At 51.1% G+C, this 23,765-nt stretch overlaps 2 protein-coding genes across 3 annotated transcripts in view; both read right to left on the bottom strand.

Annotated features, from left to right (window-relative positions):
- ARHGEF9 (Cdc42 guanine nucleotide exchange factor 9) overlaps positions 1–21,259 on the bottom strand; it is a 548,669-nt gene extending 527,410 nt beyond the window's left edge. The window contains exon 1 of the mRNA XM_046672729.1: positions 21,127–21,259. The gene's annotated coding sequence lies outside the window, so the exon portion shown is untranslated. The remainder of the gene's footprint in view (positions 1–21,126) is intronic.
- Positions 739–22,217, bottom strand: AMER1 (APC membrane recruitment protein 1). 2 transcript variants are annotated; one of them, XM_046672737.1, is made up of 2 exons: positions 21,829–22,217; positions 739–8,913 (listed from the first exon to the last, which is right to left on the bottom strand). In XM_046672737.1, the coding sequence occupies exon 2, from the start codon at positions 8,812–8,814 to the stop codon at positions 5,434–5,436; it is 3,381 nt and encodes a 1,126-aa protein (XP_046528693.1). In that variant the 5' UTR covers positions 8,815–8,913; positions 21,829–22,217; the 3' UTR covers positions 739–5,433. The 2 variants fall into 2 exon arrangements, with proteins under 2 accessions (XP_046528693.1, XP_046528694.1); XM_046672738.1 differs by lacking the exon at positions 21,829–22,217 and adding an exon at positions 19,963–20,020.
- Between the last annotated feature and the right edge of the window lie 1,548 nt (positions 22,218–23,765).

Raw genomic sequence — 23,765 nt, 5'->3', positions numbered from 1 at the left:
CCACCAGGGGCCAGCTTCCCTTGCTTGCCTGGGGCCAAGGGTAAGAATCTGGATTAGAGAAACCAAAGCCGTTAGCACAATCACCTTCTCCTGGTGGATGGCACAGGTAGGCCTTTGTGTTGGTAATAGAAAGGGGCAGGTGAGTCCTTCCTAGGCTAGGACAGGCCTGGAAATCAGGACATGATCCCAAGGTGACTGGATCGTGCCTGTGGTACACCTCTGGTGCCTACCAGATGAGATGCCCTGCAATAAGGGACAAAAACCACATGCTCCCCACCCAGCCCAAAAGCTAAATAGGTGGGGCAGGCAGCTGCCCGGCTAGCATCTCTACCCATAGGCCTGGGTGAAGGATGCCAGTCCTGAAAGCCCCAGTATTAGACACATCCTTTTGATGGAGCCATCAGTAGGAGATCCACACCTCTGCCTTCTGGCTGGTGGGAAGGCCAGCACACTTACATTAATGAAGGCTAATTTCAGAAGTGCTATCCAGCCCCTGGCAGGTCTCAGGGTGTGGAAGGTGTGATGGAGAGTTTACGAACATAGCATCAGACTGAGATGCATGGCATGGCTTGGATGAAGAACTGAAGTTCCCTCTACCTTCAGTTTCAACTCTGGCTTCTGTTTCCCCCATTGGATGCTCTAACCCCACCTCCCTGTTTTCTCTATTTCCCTTCAAGGGCAAACCCAACAACCATGGATCACAGGTTTGCTGCTGCAGAACAAACCACAAGAATGCACTTTAGTGACTGGGGGGTCCCTCCTGAACCCAGTTTTATTAGCATTCCGCAGAAGAAATATGTTACAAACAGGCAGTGCATCAAGATATCCAGATGTCAGGAACAGCTAGGATTGGAGAGGCCACAATCCAGGCAACTCTGTGATGTCTCAGGGATAGGGAAGAGGAAGCTAGCACACATCCTGGGGCCGTGCTCCCCTTTCTGCACTGGGAGAAAAAGAACTCTTACACCTGGAGTGGGATTCACTGCAGTTCCCAATTTCTTCCCTCTGTCCCCCAGCCATTTAATTTAACGTCACCTAAATATACATTCCTCTCTTCTCCCCCACCCCCCACTCCCATATACAGCAGGGAAAATAAGCACCAATAGTAACAAGAATAATAAAGCCCCACCTCTGAGTAGGCCCAACCCTCACACATATACATGCCATGTGGATTTTCTTCTTTGGAGTGACTACAGGATAGAAAAGTGGGGATCAGGCCAGCAAGCCATCACCCTGACAGTCACTGTTCCCCAAACTACCATCCACATGTGAGCCAAAGCAGGGCAGAGGAGGGGGAATAGTGGTAGGGGAAGAGACTCCCCCAAAGCAGCAAGAGGGCTCAAGGAGTTCCCCAACGTCTCTTCTGGGCAAATGTCACAATCAATTGAGGTCCTGGAAAGTCCCATGCAAGGGTTTCCTCAATGAGATGGCCAATTCCTGATGGTCCAAGCATCATGCCATCTGTCTCCTCCAGCTTCTTGGGGAGAGGAAGCATGATTGATACCCCCTGCCCTCCCCACTGAATGGAGAATGTCCCCAAAATGCTCCTTTGGAGAAACTCAACATGACAAATAGCACAACATGGGCACTCTGGTTTCAAAATAAAAGCACGAAACATAAAGAGGGAAAAAGAGAAAGAGATATGAGTACTTCCAGAAGGTCTACACATAGGGAAGGGGGAGAGTTCAAAAGAAAAAAATAAAGCCATAAAACAAGCTGTCTACCAGGTTCCACATGCCTGAGTCACCTGGCATTTGTCTTAGTATCTGGGCATCTTCTGCCGTCCCTATCTTGGAGGGAGGGGATTGACAGTGCGATACATCAGGGGTAGGGAGAGGGGAAAGAGGGTGGGCCCTGGGCAGTTGAGATGCCAGCCCTCTGCATAAGCAGCAGCAATTTTTATGTCATCTTTGTTTTGTTTAAAATTGTAAACAGCACCGCTTAAAAATAAAGTATATCAGAAAAGAACAATTGATAAACATTGTTTTCCATGAATACAAAATGCAAACAATACAAAAATAGATAATTGACTTTTGATATATATATATTAAAAACAACTTGGATGCAACATACACATGGGTAAACTTGAAGTCTCCCTGCTAAATCCCCCATGCCTCCCTCTTAGCAATTGGGCCCAGGGGCCGAGGGCAGGTGGGGTGGTGGCACTGGCAAGGGTGGGAAAGTCGCTGGCAGCAGAATGAATGCACCCTGGGTGAGGGAAGCTACTTCCCTCCTTGGTACAGCACTGAGAAGAGAGGGAGACTGGTGTTGACCAAAGCCTTTGGCCCAGGATGCTCCTGGACTGGTGCCCAAGCTGAGACCAAATGGGCAGGACAGGCCCTAACTGGGCCCCAAAGCAGGGCTTCCTTGAAGGTGCTAAAGCACCGAGAAACTAGCAGCCCTGGTAGAGGTTTGCTAGGTGGCCTTCTCTATCCACAGTCACTGGTCCCCAAAGGACCGGTCTCATCTGGGAATTCTCAGGATCAGAGCTGTCTGGCACTAGTTAAGCCTGCTGGGTAGCAAAATGAGGGCAGCCACCTCCTCTCAAGTCGTATCTTCCCTTGAAGTCAAATCCAAAAGCATTATCCTAGGACCCTGCAATGTAGACATGGTGTTCAACTGGTCACAGTCTAGCAGTTGTGGACTTGACATTGATACCTTTAGTAGTCTGGGGCATATTTGGTACTTGCCAAGCAAGCACTGGCCTATGTTTGAGGAGAGGCCTAGAGCTTAGCTAGCTCTCCCAGTGTCACCCTGAGCTGCCATCACCACGTGTCCCCAGCCAGGTCTTCCTTCTTCTAGGCTGTGGCTGGGATTTGGCCATGAACTGCTTAGATCTAGAGTAAGACTCAAAGGATCCTGCTTCTGCAGCCATGTACACTGACTGTCCCACTTCTGGTGGTGAGGATCCCATCCCTGGGCTGGCCAGGACAGTGAAAGGACTTGCAGGCAGCAATGTGGCCCAAACCATGATCTGCCACTAAGTCCTAGGCCCTACTCTGTGGTATGTGACCTTCTAAAGCCCAGCAAAGTATGTCAGGGCTACAACTGCTCCCCTCTGAGGCAGCACCTCTTTCTGCCCTCTTGTCACTGAGGACAGCTCTCAGCCCTTGGCCAAAGGCTGACTACCTACTTTTTCTCTTCCCAGATAGGCTGGTGGTCCAGCGACCTCTGGAGGCTGGTGATGGCTCTACTACCTGCTGTGGCTGGCACAGTCCACATACAGATAGGAGCCTGAGCTGCCTTCAAGGAGAAGCAGAGACAGAGGAGGCAAGTGGTGGATTTTCCCCTGTTGTAAAGGCATTTGGTGAGTGTTTACTTCCTGCCAAACAGCCAGGCCAATATCAGGCCCACTTTCCCAGGGCAGCTTTGGTGAGAGGCCGGACAGTTGAAATTTGGGCATTTCTTTCCTGGAATGCTGTGCTTGAGGTGGGGAGGGCCTTCCTCACTCTCTTTCATTCTCCAGCTCCATGACTCATGCATTTCTTCATGATGCAGACAAAGTCAGCCTGGAGAGTTGGTCTGGGTCCCTTGAGTAGTTGGTGTTAGTGCCATGCAAACTCATGTGGTGCTGCCAGGGGTGTTTCTACCAGACAGGTATGTGGAGGGGCACCGGGCCAATCCCAATCTGAGAAATGGTGACAAAGACCAGCATGGACACATCCCCTGGCCAGCAGCAGTTTGCCCATAAAGTCACCTTGACTCGGGGAGCCAAAAGCACTCTGTTCCCAAGATAAGTTGCCATATCTCAGGAATGGCAAGAGCCCTATTAACCTCTTCTCTTAACAGGAATGGAGATGGGTGGGGGGTGGGGGCAAGGATGGGGCAGGAGGGGCTAGAATAATTTGGTTGAGCATATCCAGGCAAAACATGTTATGCTATTTCCGTATGTTCCAAAACATGCATATGCTATTTCCAATTAAGAAATTTAAAAGGAACCCATTCATATTGGTGATCAATGAGAGGTTGAGCCTGTTAAGATTAGCCTGTTACAATGTCTTCCTGACAGTAACTTTTCCCCACTAGTCTTTCCAAGCTGGTTTAACATGAAAACTGTGTGGATGCAGGAGAAGGGAGGGTGCCATTCATTCCATAAAGGGCTGCAACTGCCATGCAAATCAGAAGCTTGGCAGAGTGAGGGCAGGTCACAGTCTTTCCTCTCAAGAAGCCAGGTCCTTTGATGATGCTAAGGACTTGGCTAATTGGAAGATGAAAGCTCTTTAGAGAGCCCAGAACAGCAGCCTAGATGCCTTTGGTATCCTGTCTTTTGAGAGTACTAGCATGGATGCCTCTTTACATTATACAAATGGATGGGCAACGCTTAAGGAACTTTTTGTTTTTGAGGGGGAAGCAATTTTCCCTTCTAAGAAGCTGGGTTGCCTTGAGTTCTGCAATGTCTGAAATCCTCTCTCCTGCTGGCTGGGACAAATGGTCTTCCTTTTCCTATCCTTCCCCAGCAACCTTCAAAAACCTGAACCCCTATGTTCAAGCCTAATTTAGGCCAGTTCTCTTCCTGTATCTCAATTAAAAGAATGTGTTCCTTATGATGAGATTATGGAAATTTCCTTTGGATGAAAAAAGAACCAAAATTCAAAAGCATCTGCAACTCAGGCAGTCACAAGCTTAAGAAAGGAAGAAGGAAAAAATCCTATCATTCCAGAGCTCAGATTTATGGCAGTGTCTATGATAGAACTCTATTTTGTCTTCTGTGTGCAACTTGATGAATTTGATCACTCCATTAAGGGGATTAGCATTTTGTCTTCAACCTGAGCTATAGCAGGCCAGGTTAAAAGGCCTCCATCTGGTTATGATGCTAAAGTCCACAGCAATAGGCAGTGAGACACATGCTACTTGATCCTCTCTAAGGACAGCTAGCTGGGGTGAATAGATTATAGTCATCTGATATAATGGTGGCAGTTATTCCAAGACTGAAGGGATTAGGGGTGGGGAGGATCTGTACCATAATTTCACATTGCTAACAGCAAACAAGCCCCCTGCCCCCAGTTAGGAGGGAGTGCAGACCTGGCTGCTCATCAGTGGTTCATCATTCACTGGCTTGGGGTCAGGGGCCCTAAGGGTTCAGCCTGTGTTGAGGATACATGCTATATATATCATCACTAACTCGGCAACTGGAATAGGCACAAAATTACAGCATCCCAAAGCCTGTGTGGGTCACAAGAAGAAACTCCGAAAGCAAAAGCCAGAGCACAGCAGCAGCAGCAGCAGCCTCCCGGGGCAGATGTACTCAAGCTGAATCTGGCCACAGATGGCAGAAGAGGGAAGTGGAAAGACAAAGGTGAAAACTCATAGGAGTTTCCCCTGGCCAAAAGGATTTTCAAGTTAAACAGCAACCCCTACCCCCCACCCCTCTGCCCAACCCGATCCCCATTCACATGCTCAGGCCCCATGCCCCCACTCCAGAATTGATGATGACTACTCAGCTAGGTTTCCATTTATGACAGTGGAGGAGTAGCTGATGGGGAGAGAGGCACCTTGCTCGGCTGTCTCCTTGGACAGGTCAAGGCTAGAAGCCCCGTAGTGAATGGGCCGAGGCTGCTGGGGCTCAGACCGAACCCTGGGCAGCTGAGGGATGCCATGGGTGATGCCCACAGGCTTGGCCTGGGGCAGAGGGCTGGGGCTGAAGCCTCCAGAACTGGAGGAACAACTAGGCTCATCGACAGGCAGCAGCACGTCTTGGGGCCTGGCCCTCACACTCAGGGAAGCCTGTGGCTTGTTATAACAAGGGCCCACCGGCAGGGGTAGGTGCGAAGGCCGAGCTAGCTGAGGCCTGGATTCCCCAGGTGCCCTTGGCTCTTGCCCCGGTATAGACAACATTGACATGGCCACAGGAGATATGCAACAGGCTGCCTGCCCATATGGAGACTTGCTGGAAGGCCCTTCCAACTGGCTATGACTTATCCAGGAAGGGACTGGCCCCACTGGGAGAGAACAGGGAGCCCAGGCAGGCCAGTTGTAGGTCCCTGGAGGTTCAGTATAGAGGGACAGGGGACTGTCTCCACCCCATTCTTCTTCCTCTTCTTCATCTGAATCTTCCTGCTGAGCCTGAAGCTCATCAGACTCCATGTAGCCCTGGGCCAGGTGGGAGTTAGAGAGCTCAAGCTCAAGGGTCTCTGCAGTGTCAAGGGAGCGGCTCCTTCTGTTGAGGGCCATAGCAGCAGGTGGAGGTCGAGGGTGCATGCCAGGTAGTCCCAAGTATCGAGGGAGACTGCTCACACCCCAGGGCAGCCCTTGGTAGAACCGGCTGCGGTAGTTGTTAAAGGCATGTTTCTGGTAGTAGCCGAGCTCAAAAGCTTCCAAGGAGGCTGCAAGGTCATCATCATTGTGGAACTCAGGATTCTCTTCACACTTGCCTTCCCCATCCCGTTCCACATCAGCGATGTCAAAAGTCACCATGGGGGGCAGCTCAGGGAGATTTTGAGTGAAGGATGAGTCAGAGTCAGAGCTGCAGGATATGCTGGAGAAGAGGTTCCCATTGCTGGTGAACTCCACTAGGGCCTGTGAGAAACTCACAGTGGCATTCCCTTCCTTTTCAACCTCCTCATCCTCTGGCTCCTCAGGGGGTGAATAAGTAGGGTAGGCCCTCCTGGGAGATCCTCCAAAATTTGCTTCTTGCATGTCTGGCTCAAACATAGCATCACTCTGGAAGACATGCATCAGGAAGGTACTTTGATCTTTCTTGGAGCAGGTTCCCTCAAAACGCTTCTCCAGAGGACGGAAGTCCCTCCAATCTGGCTCACTGTTTGCAGTGGCAGGGAAAGCTGAGGTGGTTCCCCGGTGGGAAGTCTGAGAGGCTCCTGATGCCCCTGCCACCAGGCCCATCACTGATGGGCCTAAGGGCCTTATCTGATACTCCATGATGGGCTTCTCCTGCCGGGCCTGGAGCTCTTGGACTTGAGCCTCTAGGGCCCAGGCCTCCCTGGCATAAGCCTCTGGGGCTTGGGCCTCTCTGACATGAATGTCCTGGGTGTGGGCCTCTCGGGCATGGGCCTCCCTGGCATGAGCTTCTTGGGTATAGGCCTCCCTAGTGTGAGCCTCTCGGGCTTGTGTCTCCCGGGCCTCTTGGGCTTCAAGCTGCTCCCGCCGAAGCTCCCAATATAACAACTGTTTCTGGATGGTCACTAGCCGTTCTTCCTCTGTTTCCATTGCCCCAGGTGGCCGAGAGGAAGAAAAAGGCTCAAAGTTCAAGAAGGGGTCAAATATCTCAGAGCTGTGACCATGGAGGTCATAAAGGCAGTCATCCCCAGGTGGGGAGTTTTCAAGACTGTCATCTGGCTCATAGAACTCATAGAGGGCATCTCCACTGTAGCTGTCTCGGGGCAGGCAATCCCTGCGGACAAGCCCCAGGGCCTCACCTGAATCATCCTCAAATCCAGGGGTGTTAGAGTCATAATAACCCTCATCACTATTGGGGGCAGACTCTTGCTGGTCACTCTGAGGAGTCAAAAGGTCCCCAGGGGCTAGGCCAGGATAAGACCGAACTGGGTCAAGGAGTATGTAGCTATGGTGGCCTGGGGATGTGGTTGGATAGTAGCCTAGATTCAGATTGGGTCTTGGGTACATTTGGGTACTTGCCCACAGATATTCTAAGTCATAATCTTCTTCCTCCTTGACTTCCTCTTCTTCCTCTAATTCCACATCCTCTTCCTCCTCTTCTTCCTCATCATCATCATCTGGCAAGGCCATCTCCTCTCCACCTCCTTGGTAGGTCACAAGGCAGGAACTTCTCTTGGTCCCATCTCGGTTGGCTCTCTGGCCTCCTGAGGCCATGCTATCTGTCATACTGTCCATGTCCTGCTCTGCTATGATGTCACCACAACCTGTCAGTGAGTCAAAACTCTTCAGGGATGTGACATCCCCAAACAGGAGGCTCAGCTGGTCTCCCACAGGGCCATTAGGTGGATTTACTTCTCCTGCTTCCACCTTCTCCCCTGTTTCTGGGCTGTGGGGCTCCTCTGGGTCAGTGGCTTCAGGGGCAGGCTTAGGCTGTAGAAGTACTGAGGCACAGGCCTCACAGGCCCTGGGTTCTTCTGGATCTTTACAGGCTGTCTTATCAGTGGCTGCTGGAGAAGACTCTGGTGATGAAGAAACTTTTGGCCCAGGGGTATCTTGGGTTTTGGCATTTTGCTTCCTTGGGGCTTGGAGGGTCTCCTCAGCAGGGAGCAGAAGGGCTGGGCTCACATGCTCATGAGGCCTAGTTCTGGCCCCCTCAGGCCCATTGGCCCCTGGCTCATGTTGCTCAGACCTAGAGACTTTGCTCTTCCGGTGACGACGGATACTGCTGAAAAAACCCTTTAGTCCTTTCTTTGGCTTGGGCACAGAGTGAGCCTTCTCAGCCCCAGCTTTCTCTGTGGCTCCAGCTGTAGATGTCTTGCATCTGGAGCCTGTCTCCAAAGCCCTATGGGCACTCCGGGAGCTAGGAAGTTCGCAGGGTGACTCAGGCAAAGGTAGGGAAAGGCTGGTTCTTTCACTGACAATGTCTTCAGGGCCACAAGCTGCTTCATTCAAACTATCGTGGGTCTTGCTCTTGCTAAGACTCTTCTTGGAGCTGCCTTTCCCAGAGCCTTTGCTTCGTCCTCCTCCAAAAAAACTAGGCAAGGTACAGATGCCCCTCTTACCACCAAAGAGTTTCATGGCAGTTTTCTTCAGCCTACCTGGGCCAGATGAGGGTGGCTCTGATGCTTTCATCATTTCAGCTTCTTTGTTCTTGGCTCCCTTCTCTTTCCCTTGGTCCTTGGTGTCCACAGAGGCTGCTGCTCCCTTGGCCTGAGCAGCTTCATCCTTTTGGGTCTCCATGGTGATGGGGACAACTCAGGTATGTTCAACTGAAAATGTAGCCTCCTGGCTTCCAGGCACTGTTATAACATCATCAGTCAGGAAGCATCACAGTTGGGTCTGGAGGAGATGAAAGAGACAAAGACAGAGAGACAGTACTGGTGAGAAAGCATCCAGACTGGGTTTGTTTTCACAGGTGTCTGTGGTTTCAGGCTAGAGTAGAGCCAGAAAGAAAGAGAAAATGTAGGGAAAACCTTAATGCGTTCCATATGCTTGGCTTACTGGGCCAGCCTCCTCTGGGCCCCAAGGCAGTGAAACCCTACACTGATCAACAGGCAGCCATCACACCTACCTCCTTACTGGGTCTGCTCCCTTCATGCCACTCTAAGCTCAGGGGAGCATTGGGCAGGAGGAACTGCAGATGTGAGAAACGCAGTGGTGCTATTGACTGCGAGAGGGAATTTCAAAGGGTGTAAGGTAGGGAGAGGCAGGAAAGGCAGGAAGGAGGTCGGCTCTGACAACACAGAATTCTTGAAAGGCATCTGGCAAAACAGTCCATTGAGTCCTCACTGGGCTCTGCAGGGTCCAGGCCTCAATTACACATTAGCCTGGGCTCTCATTGACATTTTTCCTGGGGCTGGGAAGAAAAGTAGACCTGAAGTTTCACCTACTCCCCATAGGCTCCCTAAATTGCCTCCAGGACGAGGCTCAGACCTTCAGAAGTCCAGAGTAGAAGCCTTGCAGACCCACACTCCACAGCTGCAATTCAGGATCTGCTAAAACATCATGGTGGCCTGGGGGCAAGGCATTCTCTGGGCTTTAGTATCCTTAGCCCAAGAGGCCTAGCAATACCTCCCCTCCATAGTGGTTATGTGAGGGGTAGGTCTAGGTCAGATTCTGTATTCACTGTTCAGCTGGGAAGAGATTCTTTTTTTATTGAGTTCGTAATAGTTTATAAGATTGCAAAATTTCACTTGTACGTTACTATTTGTCAGTCACCATATAAATGTGCCCCTTCACCCCTAACCCCCTTCCCCAAGGTAACCACTAAACTGTTTTCTTTGTCCATGTGTTTGTTTATCTTCCACATATGAGTGAAATCATACAGTTTTTGTCTTTCTCTCTCTGGCTTATTTCATTTAACATAATACCCTCGAGGTCCATCCATGTTGTTGCAAATGGGACGATTTTGTCTTTTTTTATGGTGGAGTAGTATTCCATTGTGCATATATACCACATCTTCTTTATCCAATCATCAGTTGATGGGCACTTGGGGTGCTTCCACATCTTGGCTATTGTGAATAGTGCTGCAATGAACACAGGGGTGCATAAGTCTCTTTGTATTGTTGATTTCAAGTTCTTTGGATAAGGGAAGAGATTTTAATTTGGCCCTTGGCAACTAGAACTCCAAAGTTCCACTTTAGAACCATGAGGCAGACTGTTTCTTCTCTACTCCCTTCATTATTTTGGCTCCCATCTAGCTCCCTATCTAGAAAGGGAACTCCTTGAAGGCACCACTCTACATGATTCATGTTCCAGGCCTGGAAGTTAGCCTCTTAACAGCTATTTAAATAAATAAACCTGTACACCCTTCTGCTCTAGGCTCCCAACCCTCCAAACATCCAAATGCCGCAGAGATAAATAAAAAGAAGGGCTAGCCATCACACACCCCAGAACATGCTCCCCTCCAGGTCTGATGTATTCATTCTAGTGACTGCAGCTGGTCGACAGCTAGATCAGTGACCAGCCTGCTAAAAACCAATGACCCCTCCCTGGAAAGTCCCTCACCACTGTGTCCCCTCTCTGTAGGGTAGCCACCAGCAGATGGGGAGCTAGGGTAGGGAAGGGAGGCAGAACAGCTGCTGCGAGCCAGAGAGAGAGAGAGGCAAGCACCACTGTTGTCCTGGGAGCATCTGGCCAGCAGCACATTAGCCATGTGATTTGTTGCCATGGTAATAAGACTCACACATTCACCTGAAGTGCGAGACTATGGACTGTCACTGGGGGTGGAGAGGCTGGCAGCTACACTCTAGCCTCTGACCTCATTTGAGGAACCCTCCTGGAGTCCTTGATCCTGTCTTGCAAACACTAGTTTTGTGCCTTGTGCCTTTCTTGACTCGACACTTGTATCATCAGTGTGATTCAGGATTCCATCAGAAGCACTCTGCAGAACTAAATATTAAACTTGGAGCAAGATAATGGCTGGTTATCCAGAAAATAAAAGAAAAAAAATAAAAACTCATCTGATCCTCTCTCTGCAGAGATCTGTATTGCCATTTGCTCAGGTTAGGGTTTTTTGTGTGTGTGACATATTTTTTCGTGACATTGTTCCAGTTCAGCCTTGCAACCGATAGCCCCACAAACACACAGAGCCACGCCCCAAATACACAATCATATACACACAACTACTAAGCGTCCTTTGCCTGGGAGTCTGATGGGAATAGGGGCCCTATCATCTATTTGAATCCCCCACTTTCCAAAGCTCAGATGTTTTTATCTCAGCCCAGACATTACTGACAGTGTTGTCAATAAGGTGCTGGGCATGAAGGAGATGGGATGGCAGTAGCGGAGTTATTTGTGAAATTATATTTCCCTCTTTGGAATTATGACAAACCTCTCCTGAACATTCAGTAAGTGATAGACGTTGAGCTCAGTGCTACAAGGCAGGCCAGGAAGGGAGAACCCCAGCCTCTGCTTTGGGGGAGCTCCTAGGCTAACAGGGAGAGAGTCCTATATGTAAAAGTCTGAAGGCACAGCATGATGCAGGCCTTAAAGAAGAGCCCCCATTATTGCTTAAGCTGAGTGGTGGGGTATTATTCTTCATACTTTGTTATCAAATCCCATGATGAATTTTAAAGGCAGAAAGATACCCAGAAAAGCTGCCTTGAAGAGAAGGCATTCAATCTGGGCTTTGTCAGACAGGAGTGAGTGGAAATGGCAATGATTTAGGGGAAGGGATGGGCAAGAATAGTAAGTGTGGCTGGGCATCAAGGAAAACCAAAGGCAAAGTGAAAAACCTTATGGGCCTAGACATCATGAATCAAGGACTGAAGGGTCCTGCAGAGTTTGGGCCTGGAGTTCCTGTGAACAGACCGATTAGGCAAATTGAATCTCAAAGAGGGCTGCTTTCCAGAACCTTGATGCCTTGGCTGGAGAGCAGTCCCTTTGGGTCTTCTCTTACTTACCCTTGCTCTTGTGCTCCATTGGCGTAGAGGCCAGCCCACTGTTCTCTACATTGTTCCCTTCCCTGCCACAGGCATCTGCAGTGTATTGTGGAAGGAGCCATGGGCCACAGGGCTGGGGTACTGGCTATGACAGGGGGCCCTGAACAGGCCAAAGCACCCCTCCGAGCCTCAGGCACTTGTGAAACTGAGAGCAAAATAACTCCTCTATCTATCCCCCACTCCCTACCCCCCACCGTCTACCCAGTCCACTGCAGTGTGGCGAGGATTAGATGGGATAATGGACACCAAAAGCACTTTGTAAACTGTAAAGTGAAGTACAAATGAGAAAGATTGGCATTACTGTTATTACTACCTTCAAGGTCGGATGGTAGTTTCTTAGGAAGTAGCAGACCATGTGTAAAAGGCTGCTCCTCTGGGAAAGCCATTCACTGCGCGGAGCCTGAGGGACCAGCTACTTTGGCCCATGCTGAGGAGGAGCCAACTGTGAGGGGTTTTAAAGATGTCTTTGGATTTATACAAAGTCCTCTGCTTAGGGCAGTTTAAAAAGCCCTCTGTGTGTGTGTAGCGGCAGTGGGTGAACTAGGCAAGGTTGTATCCCTGGAACCGAGATTCTCTGCCCCTAGCTTCAAGCTCTCTTTCTAAGTAGGCCCAGGGTCATCTAACTAGGTCAGGGCAAGAACCAGCCATGAAACTGTGCTATCTTCCACCTCCATGCCTTGTCCCTCCCAGGGCCATGTACCCCCAACAGCCACTCATAGTGTCTCTACCTGTGTGCCCCCCACCCAAGACAGTAGGACAGGAGGTAGTTGGGATCATCTATAGCTGGTAGCCCCCTAGCCCAGCCCCACCTAGCCACCTCTGGTCCAGGCCCCTTCTCCACACTCCTTGTTACCGCACCAGGTCCCAATGCTATCCTTCACCCATGGGCTATGCTACCTTTACTTGGGACCACAGAGTTCATTGGCCGGGAGAGTGAGGTGGTGTAGAAGGCAAAGAAGACAGTGAGGGACAGACTCTGTAGCTCCCCCAGGCTGGAGCTGCCTCCCCTTATGGTTCCTGCCAAGAAAGTGGTCTTGCCAAATGCAGGGCCCCTCAACCCTTAGGTTTCTCAACCTGTATGGCTATCTAAGTTTCAGGTGGACTAGTGGGTAAGAGAACTGTCTAAGGCTACTCTGTGGTCCCTGGCAGGGACCACATGATAGCTACTGCTATCATGGCAGGGAGTGAGCTGTGGCCATCTCTGCTCCCAGGGCCAGTCTCAGGCCATTCTAGGACCAGTAGAAGGCTGGCTACTAGAGCAGTTTGTTCCTTCTCCCCTCCTTTAAAAACACAGGCAGGAGACCAGCCACAAACCTTCCCCAGGGACCCTTCTCAGTGAGAAGGAAACAGCTGCAGACTGAGCCTTGCACATTTTGCTCCCGGCCCAGCTTCCTGGGGCCAGCTCAGCCAACTCAGAGAAGGCTGAGTCCAGGGAAAAAGTGTGTGAATTTACGGAGTACCTTCAGAGGCATGGTCTCAACCAGTCGCAGTTCCCCAGACCTCCTCCAAGCAGTTTTTCTGAGAGTAAGCCCACTCTGGACCCATTCTGCCCTTGTGTATGGGTGGGGGAGTTGGCCTAAGGAAAGAGTGGTAAGGACAGGGAGCACCACCGGCCCAGAGAGTCAGCCAGTTCTGCACTGTGATCAGCTGTGCCCACCTGGGAGAAATCCAGAAAGTTCTTTCAGTTTCCTCAACTGGAAATTGAGGCTATTGAGAGTGCTTATCTCTTAAAGCTATTGTAAGGAACAAAACCAATGTATATAAAGTACTATATAAAATGCACTATATAGCAGAGGCTCAAAAACATAGCAACTAATTTTTTAAATATTTTATTCAGACTATACTTGGACAATTTCTGGCAGCAAAACTACCTCAGTCAGGGTTGAGGAGGGTACTCCCCTTGGTTCAATGGGTGAGTCACCAAACCTTCTCGGGCCTCAGTTTCCCCAAATGGGAAATGAGGATGATTGTGTAGTTATCTCACAAGAGGCTTTAGTTGCTCTTTTAGCTAACCTTTGATATTCAGGTACTCAAAATATTGCCTTGACTCAGCTACTGGCTAACAGCTCTGGACTATCTGGGAATTTCAACTAGCTAGGTTCTCTAGCCCAGGCCAGAAAGGTCAACAATTCAAACTCAGCTAAAAGTACCAACATAAAAGGAAATGCACATCAACAGACATCATTCATCCACTCAGAGTATTTACTAGTTTACAAAGCATTCCCCACTCTCTCACTCCCCATTTGCCCTTCCCAGGAATCCATTTATCAGGCCTAGTGGGGGATAGCAACTCATTGTCACAGAGAAGGAAATTGTCTAGGCTTGGGAAAAGACTTGCCTAAGGTCACACAGTGGTATGGTGACAGAGCCATAGCAGCTTCTAGGCCTCTTGAGTCCCAATTCCATGCCATTCTACTTCACTGTGCTGGCCCCTAATCAAAGGAGGAAGACTGAGAGCAAGAACTGTGCAGATTCCCTTCACACCTGCAAGAGCCATCATCTCCACATCCCATCGCACTCCTGTCCCAGCCCAGCTGAGCCTTCTCTGCAGCACTTCCAGTTCTCACTGGCTGCCACTATTTTGGCCCCACCTAGCACATTCCAGAAAGCCTGCTGACTTTAGAATCCAAGGGCTGCCAACCCAGCCTGTGGCTGCTCTCCTCACCAGCAACCCCACCACCACCACTCTCAAACCATGAAACATGTTCCTCTACTCTCCTTTTCATTAGGAGATAAGTTTGAGGGGCCAAAAAAAGGTTCAAACAGAAACCTTCCAATGGGGACAAAGATGCAGAATTTGAGCTATTGTTCAAAGAAAATGACCTATGAGATGATCTGGAACTTGACTCACCCATTTCTAAATCCCACAGCCAAGCCCACTCTCAAAACGATTTGTTCACAGCCCAAAGGAAGGGTTGCCTGGCTTGGTACCCTTTGGCGGAGCTGTAGAGGCTAATGGCAGAGCCCCACCCAAGCTATCCCTGCAACCACCCCTCCCCTAATTTGCAGGCTTCCTGTTGAGGGGCACCTTCTCTCAAGGGGGTATTCCACTAACTCTGGATGCAGCACAGACCCCAAACTGGACCCTCTCACCCCAGCTCCTATTCCCCTACCACCAGCCCCTCAACTGAGTTGTTAACATACTCAGCTTTGGGTAATTCATTCTGGCAGGCCTTAGTCTGTTCATCTCTCTCAAATGGACCCTCCTTGATCTTATGATCACTATATCTAGCACAGAGCAAGAGCTCAAACAACATTGATTCAACTGAATTCTAATTTAGCTGGAGTTTGTCAGCCCAGAACTAAAATGCTGACTTCACCCCTTACAGGCTGTGGGGATTGAGAAAGTGGCCTAACCTCTCTGAGACTAAAATGCCTTATCTGCAAAATGAAGAAAATGCTGCCTACCAGGCAGGATCATGGTAAGGATTAGAGATGATAAATGTAAGGGGCAAACTGCTCACTAGGTACTGAGTAGATGTTCAATAATGGGCCCTTGTGATGGAGCCTCTTGCAGCCACCTTTGGCACTCCCGCTCCTTACCTGCAACCCCATGTCTTCTGAAGATGACACAACCCTCTTAGCTGAGCTCCCTCTGGTCCCCCCCTGCTGCAACACTGAAATCAAGCCCCCTTCCATCTCATCCATCCTGCACATCCTTGCCAAATTAATTTTCTTACAACCCTGATTTCAGTGTATCACTCCTCCACTTACCAAATTATTCCACATTGCTTACAGGATCCGGGCCAAACCCTTTTACCTGACCTTCTCCCTGCATGCCCCTTGGCAGGTTTCATAGCATCACTTCTGCCCCTTAGCCCAGCCCCAAATACACAGGGGCTTCTCCAGTCTGGGAGATGTGGTCACCCAGACAATGCCTCTCCCTAGAAATGGGTTTTCCTGGTGAGTCTTCTTGATGCCCAGCCTTCTCCTCAGGCTGCTGAGGTTACTCTCCCTAGCTCTCCTAGAATGACAGGGGCTCTAGGAGCCACCTACTTGCCAATCTCCTCTTAAGCTCCCAAACTTCCTTACAGAGGAAGGTATCTGAGGTGGGTGCCATGCCTGGACAGTAAGGCTTCCACTGCGTCAGTACTAACCCAGCAAGAGTGAAATCAGAGACAGGTGCCGCGCCCCCCACCTTAGTTCAGATGAAGAACAAGAGAGGAGCTAACCCCAGGGAAACAGATGTGACAAGGCAGCTGAGGAAAGCCTGCAGAGGAGCAGGTGGGCCAAGTGAACAAAGGAGACCCTTGACTTTCCTATGTATCTACTCCCTTATACACAGCACACACTATGTGAGAGGCCAGGCAAGAAAATTGAGCTTGAGAGGGGATCAAGATCACTGCACTTAGAGGAAGAAGCCTTGAATTGGGGGTCAGGAGCTTTTTGCTCCTGTGCTCCTTGGGCAAACTCCTTCCCTGTTCTGGGCCTCAGTTTCCCCATCTAGAAATGGGAGATTGGACCAGAGAGTCTGCTTGCCCAGGTTGCTTGAGAGGCTAGGAGAAGGGTGGTTCTGTGCCCAGTTTTCTAGTGGCTGCTGAGTCAGGAGACATGATGGGGGCATGTGATTTTGGGGTTCCTAGGCTTTGCTGGGAAGCTTGGGTATCTAGCTGGTTAAGCCTAGTCCACCACTGCAGGACAGAGGTGCACTGCAGCCCAGCCTCACTCCTCATGTTTCCCCCACAACCCTGTCGAACATTTTACTCTTTCAAAATGCACTAGGCCTGGCCTGTGAATATTCCTATATGTCCAGAAAGATGGGAAAGCAGAACTGGCCCAGCCCAGCCTTCTCTCCCCTGAGATGAGCTGCAGCCCCCAGCAGGGAGTCCTGAGGAGTGCTGGATGGAGAAGGAGGGATAGCATCTGCTTGGAAGCCCAGTAGGAAATCAAAAAAACCTGGAGGAAATGAAAGCAATGAAGGCTCTGCAACAAGAAATGCAGATTAAAGGGTCACAGAGGCCCCTGCAGCACCAGTAAGCTTGCCTCTGACTCCACCAAGCTCCCTTGGGCAATTTTCTCCACTGTCCATATTATCCCCTAATCCCAAAAGAGGAGGTGCAGGGGAGCAATGCACCCTTACTCAGCTAGCACATGCACCTCTGCAGTGGTTCTGGTTTCCCTGGCTGCCTTCTCAGAGAGACACTTACACATGCACAGGTTTGAAAAAATAAGACCAAGGAGAGGAGATGAAAGGCTCTGTGATTATTTAATTCAGAGAACAGAAGTTGGGGGTAGGAGAGACGGTTTAATGCCTGTGAAATCTCCAATGGATTGTTAAGCAGAAGACCAATGGTGGCCAGCTGTTCTCAACCCCACCTCCCAACACACACACACACACACACACACACACACGCACATGTGCACACACATAAGTATAGCAAAAGACTCAGATTAGCTCTGAGAAAGAACTTCCTGGCAGTGAGATGGGTGACCCAGGAAGGCTATGAAATGCCTCCTCTGGGGGCTTTACCTTTATCACCTAGTTTGTCTGCCTGGACGTGATTTGAGGCAGGGGAACTGATGGAATAACGCTGGGCATGCCCTCTTCTAGCCTCAAGCAGCCTATTTGTAAGTAAAGGGGCTGGAAGCCCCTTCTCCCTCTTTGGTTCTACAAGCAAGCTTTCTGGTATTTCTCTCATTCCCTTATTCTCCTGGACCAGTGGAGCAGGGCTGTTCCCCTACACACATACATACACGCACACGTTTCCTGAGAGTGTAAACGTAACAATTCTTGAGGAATTTTTAACACCTCCGTGATGCTAGAAGAGAATCATTAGACTGCCAATTTCTTCCAATTATCTCCCCTCCTGAAACTTACAGCCCCAGACAGGTTGCAGACCAAGACCAAGAAGCAAAAGAGACATGAAAGGGAAGGAGGAGTTCCCCAGGTGGGGCCCCCAAGCTAACTCAGCACCCCTTCACTCTTGAGGAATGGGTGAGGTGAGATGAGGGGTTGGTTAATGAGATTTGTGTAGAATGGAGGCTGCTGGAGACAGGGGAATATAGTGGAAACAGCCACTGCACAGGAGGCAGCAGCCTATCCCTAAATGCTCTGTGACCTTAAGCAAGTCCCTATTGCTTTCCAGGGCTCAAGATTCCCATCTATAAGCGCAGGAGTCAAAACTGGTGCTCTCTGAAGTCCTGCCCAGCTGGGAGAAAAGGGGTCAGCAGAGGCTTGAGGGACATTTAGCCTCCACCACATTGGTCTGTAGGCTGCAGGCTCCCTCCATTCCCCTCGACCCCCTGCAAGACCAAAGAGAGGCTGATATGATACAACTTCCCTCCAGAGATAGCCTGCCCCCCAGTTTGACTTCCAGATACAAAGGTGGTCTTTTACCTGTCTGACTTACGACATGCTTCCAATCTCTTTCTAAGACCCCATTCTAAAACTCTTTCTAAAACCCTGTTTTTATTGTGGCATATTTGCACACAAAAATTATCAAAACCTCCCAATTCCCCATTCTTTGATGGCCCCTTCACCCATTCCTCCAAGACCAGATCCCCATTCCACAGCCTGGCATTTGGGAACCCCCATAACTGGGTACCAACCTCCTCTCTACCTTACAGACATACAATCTCAACCAGAAAAGACTCAGTCACCTCACTCAGCCTGCCTGACAGCCACCCCACTCCCATTCCTAATTTTGCTTATACCTCTACCCTTTGCCTAACCAAACCCCTCTACTTTCTGGAAGCTTCCCAGGATGATCCTCCTGCATACATAGATCTCACAGCTCTCTCCACAGTAGTTTGCCTCTAGGCTCATGAATCAGCACAGAAAGGTATGGGTAGTCTGGGGTCTGGGCAGTCCAGATCCCAAGCTTGTTGTTGAAGAGAGACATCATGATTTAATTTTTTCTTGTAGTTGCAACCCATTCCCCTTCTCCATCCTCATCAGGCATACTCAAATATCTGAGCCTTGAGTATCATTTCTCTAATCACTTTTATGTGGATCAGGACAAGCACAAGTTGGAGAGGTAAAGGTCTTCTTGAAAACTACTAAGACAGCAAGTCCTTCCGGAGCATTCACTAACTGCTATACATTGCTAGGCTTTGAGGGGGTTGTGGCTGAGTTCCAGGTTTCATTTACCCCTTCCTTTGAGGGATTCTGAGAGAACCCAGATAGCCATGATATCAGGGAGACAAAGTAGAGACAGGGAAAGTTAATTATAGTTCACCTCCTATTATAATTTAAGCCCAAAAATGCCCAAGGGATGCAGGCAGCCTGGAGGAGTTCTGAGAAAGAAGAGGTCATCAGGGGTTGCAAGAAACAGGCAGGAAAGGCACCAAGGAGAAGGTGGGCCCAGAGCTGGGGACTGAAAGGGAAGAGAATTTGGACAGGGCAGGGTGAGTGGGTTTGGGTGTTGGGGTGGGGAGTTATATATGGCAGATATGTTAGGTGGCTATGGGTTTGAGGCAAGGCAGAGGGCTGGAGATGCCCAGCTGTAAGTAGGGGGCTTGTGTTGGGGCCTGGTCAAGGTGGAAGGAGGTGACTGTAGTGTGGAATCTGCAGTCCTGGCTGAAGTTACAAAGGTCCCCAACTAGTCTTGCCCCAAGTGAGTGATTTACTGGTTCTCATTGTCTCCTCTCAAATGTGCCCAGTCTTTGCCTGGGCCCTGCAGTTCACAGGGTTCTCCACCCTCAGGGGTTGGTCAAAGGTCTAAGAACAGCCAGCCAAAGCCCCTCAGTGGCCCCTTCTTTCCTCTTCCTCAGAAAGGCCTAGAGTCCTTTGCCAGAGGCACATTGTCTTGCAGTGGCTGAGCAGAGGGTGGGGTAGAATGAGGGGAGCCACGCTGGGGGAGAGGGCTCTGCTGGAATCCCCTGGGGTGAGGCAGGGAGTCTAACAGCACAGGTCCATCCATCGGGCCCATATCCACTCTTAGAATGCAGCAGGTGGGCAGAGCCTCCTCTAGAGGGAGGTGTTTGTGTGAGGGACAGGGCTCACCTTGACCCCAGGGCCCACGCTAAGGCAACCTGGCCAAACAGAGGCCAGCTCTTCAGGGCCAGTCCAGCAGCTGCCCAGGCGCCTGGCAGGCCCAGCCCCTCACCGCCGGTGAGCCTAGGTAAAGTCCCGCGGTCCAGGGGTCACCAGTGTCAGAGGTGTCTGCAGCAGACAATGACAGCGGTCCCGGGGGCTGGGTATTTTAAGTAACTACGAAGTTGGAGGGTTTGGCTGCCTCTCTAGCTCTCACACACACCCAGCCGGTGCGTTCCCCATTACAATAATTGCTCCCTCAGCCTCTGGCACAGAGATCCCCCCCTCAACACCTTGCTTATCGCTATTTTTAAACAGGAGGCTGGAGAGAAAAATGCAGCTAGTGCTCTCCAAGAGGAGAGGAGGCAAGGCAAGTGCGAGAGACAAAGCGGCCTTGCAGCTTCAAGCCCAGGTCCAGGGAGAGCACTGATGCCAGCCCTCCTGTCCGCGGGGGTGGACGCCAGATGCGCCAGGAGGCCCAGGAGCAGGGGGCGCGGCTTGTTGAAGCAGCAAGGCCGAGGTTCCAAAGGGAAGTGGGCAGCCTACAGGCCCAACTGAGCTCCCTGGGAAGGAGGCAGACAATGTAGATGCCCCAATCCACGCCAAAGCCAGTGTCCCTCGCGACCAGGCCAGCGCGCTGGCTTCGTCCGCAGAGAGAAGGGAGAAGCATGAGATGCGGAGGGAAGGGGAGGGGCGCAGGAGGGCCGCTGGGGGGTGAAAGGTACCCGCGTAACACAGCTGTTCCAGCTAATATGCTACAACAAAGCTGCGGAGCTCTCGGCCTACAAATGAACCGCTGGGGGTGCTGCCTGGTGGGTCCCCTTCTGGGACAGCGCGGTAGCACGTGCGGGCCCCATCTCTGCCTCCCCCGAGAGGCAAAAGGCATGGCCCAGGCTAGCCCGCCTGCCTGCCCGCCCTCTTCCCCTCCTTTAGCCGCAGTCGCCCGGGCTCAGAGGACTCTATTTTGCCCCTCGCCAGACAGTACTCAAAGCGGGTTCCAAGAGGGAGCAGAGAGCGGCCCGGACGCCGACCGGCCCAGCCCTTAGAGCCCCTCTCCAGGAGGCTAGAGCTGAGCACGCGGGACTGCACCGGATGGCGGGCAGGCGGAGGCTACTGGCTGCGCGCAACGCTTACCCGGCTCAGTCTGGTTTCCAGCACAGTTATTGTCTGCTGCGCCACCCTGGCTGGGGCTGCTGCGGCTGAGAGCGCCGCCACTGTCGCTCCTGCCACTGCTACGGCGGCTCCAGTCACCTCCTGCACTGGCTTCCCTTCTCCAGGCTCCAGGCAGCTCCCTTATACCCCCTCCCCCCGGACTCCACAACCACAGGGTGGGGAGTCAGCGCCCTGATTGGCAGGCATGTGGCCCAATCGCCACGGCGGGAAGGCGTGCCCCCCCGCCAGGCCACTGTTTTCCTTGGTGCATTTCTCTTTAAATGCAAATAAGTGCGGGCGTGGTGTTGGCAGGGGGCGGAGAGGGTGCAGAACCCCTTGCCCTGACTCTCCAGTCCCTCCCCCAAGCCGGGCGGGTCGCTGCAGGGTGAAACCGTGAGCTCGCGGGGCCAGTCCCACCTGGGTGGGGCTCGCTGGAGCCATGGAGCTAGGTTTCGATTTTGCATGTGTTCCCATTTCCGTGGCCATAGTGCAATCACGCTGCAGCGCCCTGGCTGCCACAGGGCAGTTTATTCCAGAACGAGAGGAGGGCGGGGAGAGACGGGGCGGAGAGGATGGGGAACATAGGGGGCTGTAGAGCCTCTTGGCACCTTGCCCGCCCAACCTTAGGCATAGAGACAGGGTCCCGTGGCGGGCGCCCCGAGGCCGCGCAGAGGAGGGACTCACCTGCCAGCAAAGCCGATCGCAGCGCCTGCGCCCCACCTTCGTCCGTGTCTCCCTCTCTGGCGAACTAGGGACCTTAGGAACCATCGAGGTCAACTTCCACCTCTTACACAAGGGCCTGCTGCAGCCCAGGGTAGGGAAGGGAAGCTTCCCCATGTCACTCAGATTTGAAATTCAGAAACCCTGGCTCCTTGTCCAGGGCTGCTTTCACCTTTCTTCTCTGGAGAGAACTGTTTCAGTAGTTTGATCCCAACTCAAATTTCCCAGCTTTCATGGAACTTGAGGGGATCCTCAAGGTCTCTAGAGGCCCCATCAAGCTTTTAATGATGAGCCAGGCTTTGCACAGTTCTCTTTCCCTTAAAAGTCTAGATATTGAGAGAAAAGTCTTGTCTGAGCCCAGACAGAGGTCAAGGCTGAAGGCGGAGTGAGGAGCCCTGTACCAGCCTTGCCTGCTGCAGTGTTTGTGTGGCAGGATGTGGCAGGGGGCCAGCCTGAGCTTGAGTCTCTAACTAGCTGGAGGGCATCAAGTGTCATAAGTGGCTGCCAGGGCCAGGGGAGCTGAGGCAACAAAGAATCCAGTTCTACCACTAGTTCAAGAATATCCAGAAGGCCCAGACCAAAAACTCTGTGAATGTCTAAAAAAGGGGAGGGGGATTAAAGTTGAGGAGAAGGGAGGAATTAGAGAACAATGCCTGCCATTTTTGCATTGCAGGAGGAGTGTTGTCTGCTGCTTTACTGGGTCCTGTCTGCATTGAAAAGATCCAGCTGCTAAACTTGTAAGAGGAGGACTGTTAGCTCTGCATGTTTGGAGCACAGGAACTGACATAGCTGCTAGGACTGGGATCTGGCTCCAGCTCTGCCTCAGACTTGCTGTATGACCTTGACCAGTCCGTTTTCCTCTCTGGACCACTCTATCACCCCATCTCCACAAGGAGGTGGTAAGATTAGTCAAGCTCCTTCATCTCTTCTAGCTCTGACAGTTCAACTCAATACTTTTTGTAATATTCTGTGATGTTCCATGCCCTTCCATGACATTTTATACATCTACTACAAAAATCAGCAATTTGAACAACAGATCTCCTATTCTAGTCCGAGGTCTAAATAAATGGCAGGGAGGAGGGAGCTGCTGCTGGCTCATAGTGCAACTTTGTTGGGTAAGTCCCTTCTCCTCCCTAGCCTCAGTTTCCCCATCTGGATGGCTGGACTGTATTTCCCTGGAGATATGCTTTCCTGCTTTGCAAAGTCTCGATTCTCATTTGTTGGAGCTGCTGTGGAGGTGTCTTTTTTTCACCACCTCCTTCATAGGCTCCCCCACTGCCTCATGCTTCTGGTTACCTGCCACCTGTTCACATTTCACCCAGAACTTTGATTCTCTGAAGTAGGCCAAAGATTACAATTTGGAAAAGACAGCTTCCAAATCTGGAGCCCAGGGAAACACAGGGTCACGGTAGTCTCAGCTGTGGGAACAGGGAGAGAGGAAGTGTGCAACTAGTCAAGTGATGGGCTTGAAATAACTCTGAGGTAAGGGGGAACTGTTGTGCTGCTCCTGTACCAGGAGCTAGTCCTCCTTGTCCTCTGCCCAGCTGCCAGACATTCTGCCACACCAGTCAGATTTAAGACTGATAGATATTGGTCATTGAGCTGGGCTCAAAAGAAATAGGGCTCCAGGAAAATGAAAGTAGTCTTTGACATGCTAAAGAGGTCTCCTGGTTGGGTGCCCTTCTTCTCGGTCCTGATATCTTTAAGTCTCAGGAGGAGATTGTTTATGTGCACATTAAGGAAGAAGGGATGTGTAGGGAGGTGACACAGCTCCTAGTTTGTATGGCCCACCTCTCCCCAGGGACGATGTATGGGGAGACCAAATATGGGCATACATTTGTCCCCAAAATGCCTTCTCAAAGAGGGAGCTCTCCGGGCCCCCCTTTCCACATGCTGATTGA

The sequence above is a fragment of the Equus quagga genome, chromosome 10, assembly GCF_021613505.1.
Source record: "Equus quagga isolate Etosha38 chromosome 10, UCLA_HA_Equagga_1.0, whole genome shotgun sequence".
Classification (NCBI taxonomy): domain Eukaryota; kingdom Metazoa; phylum Chordata; class Mammalia; order Perissodactyla; family Equidae; genus Equus; species Equus quagga.
The sequence above is the reverse complement of the archived record's forward strand: the minus strand, read 5'-3'. Positions and strand labels throughout refer to the sequence as shown.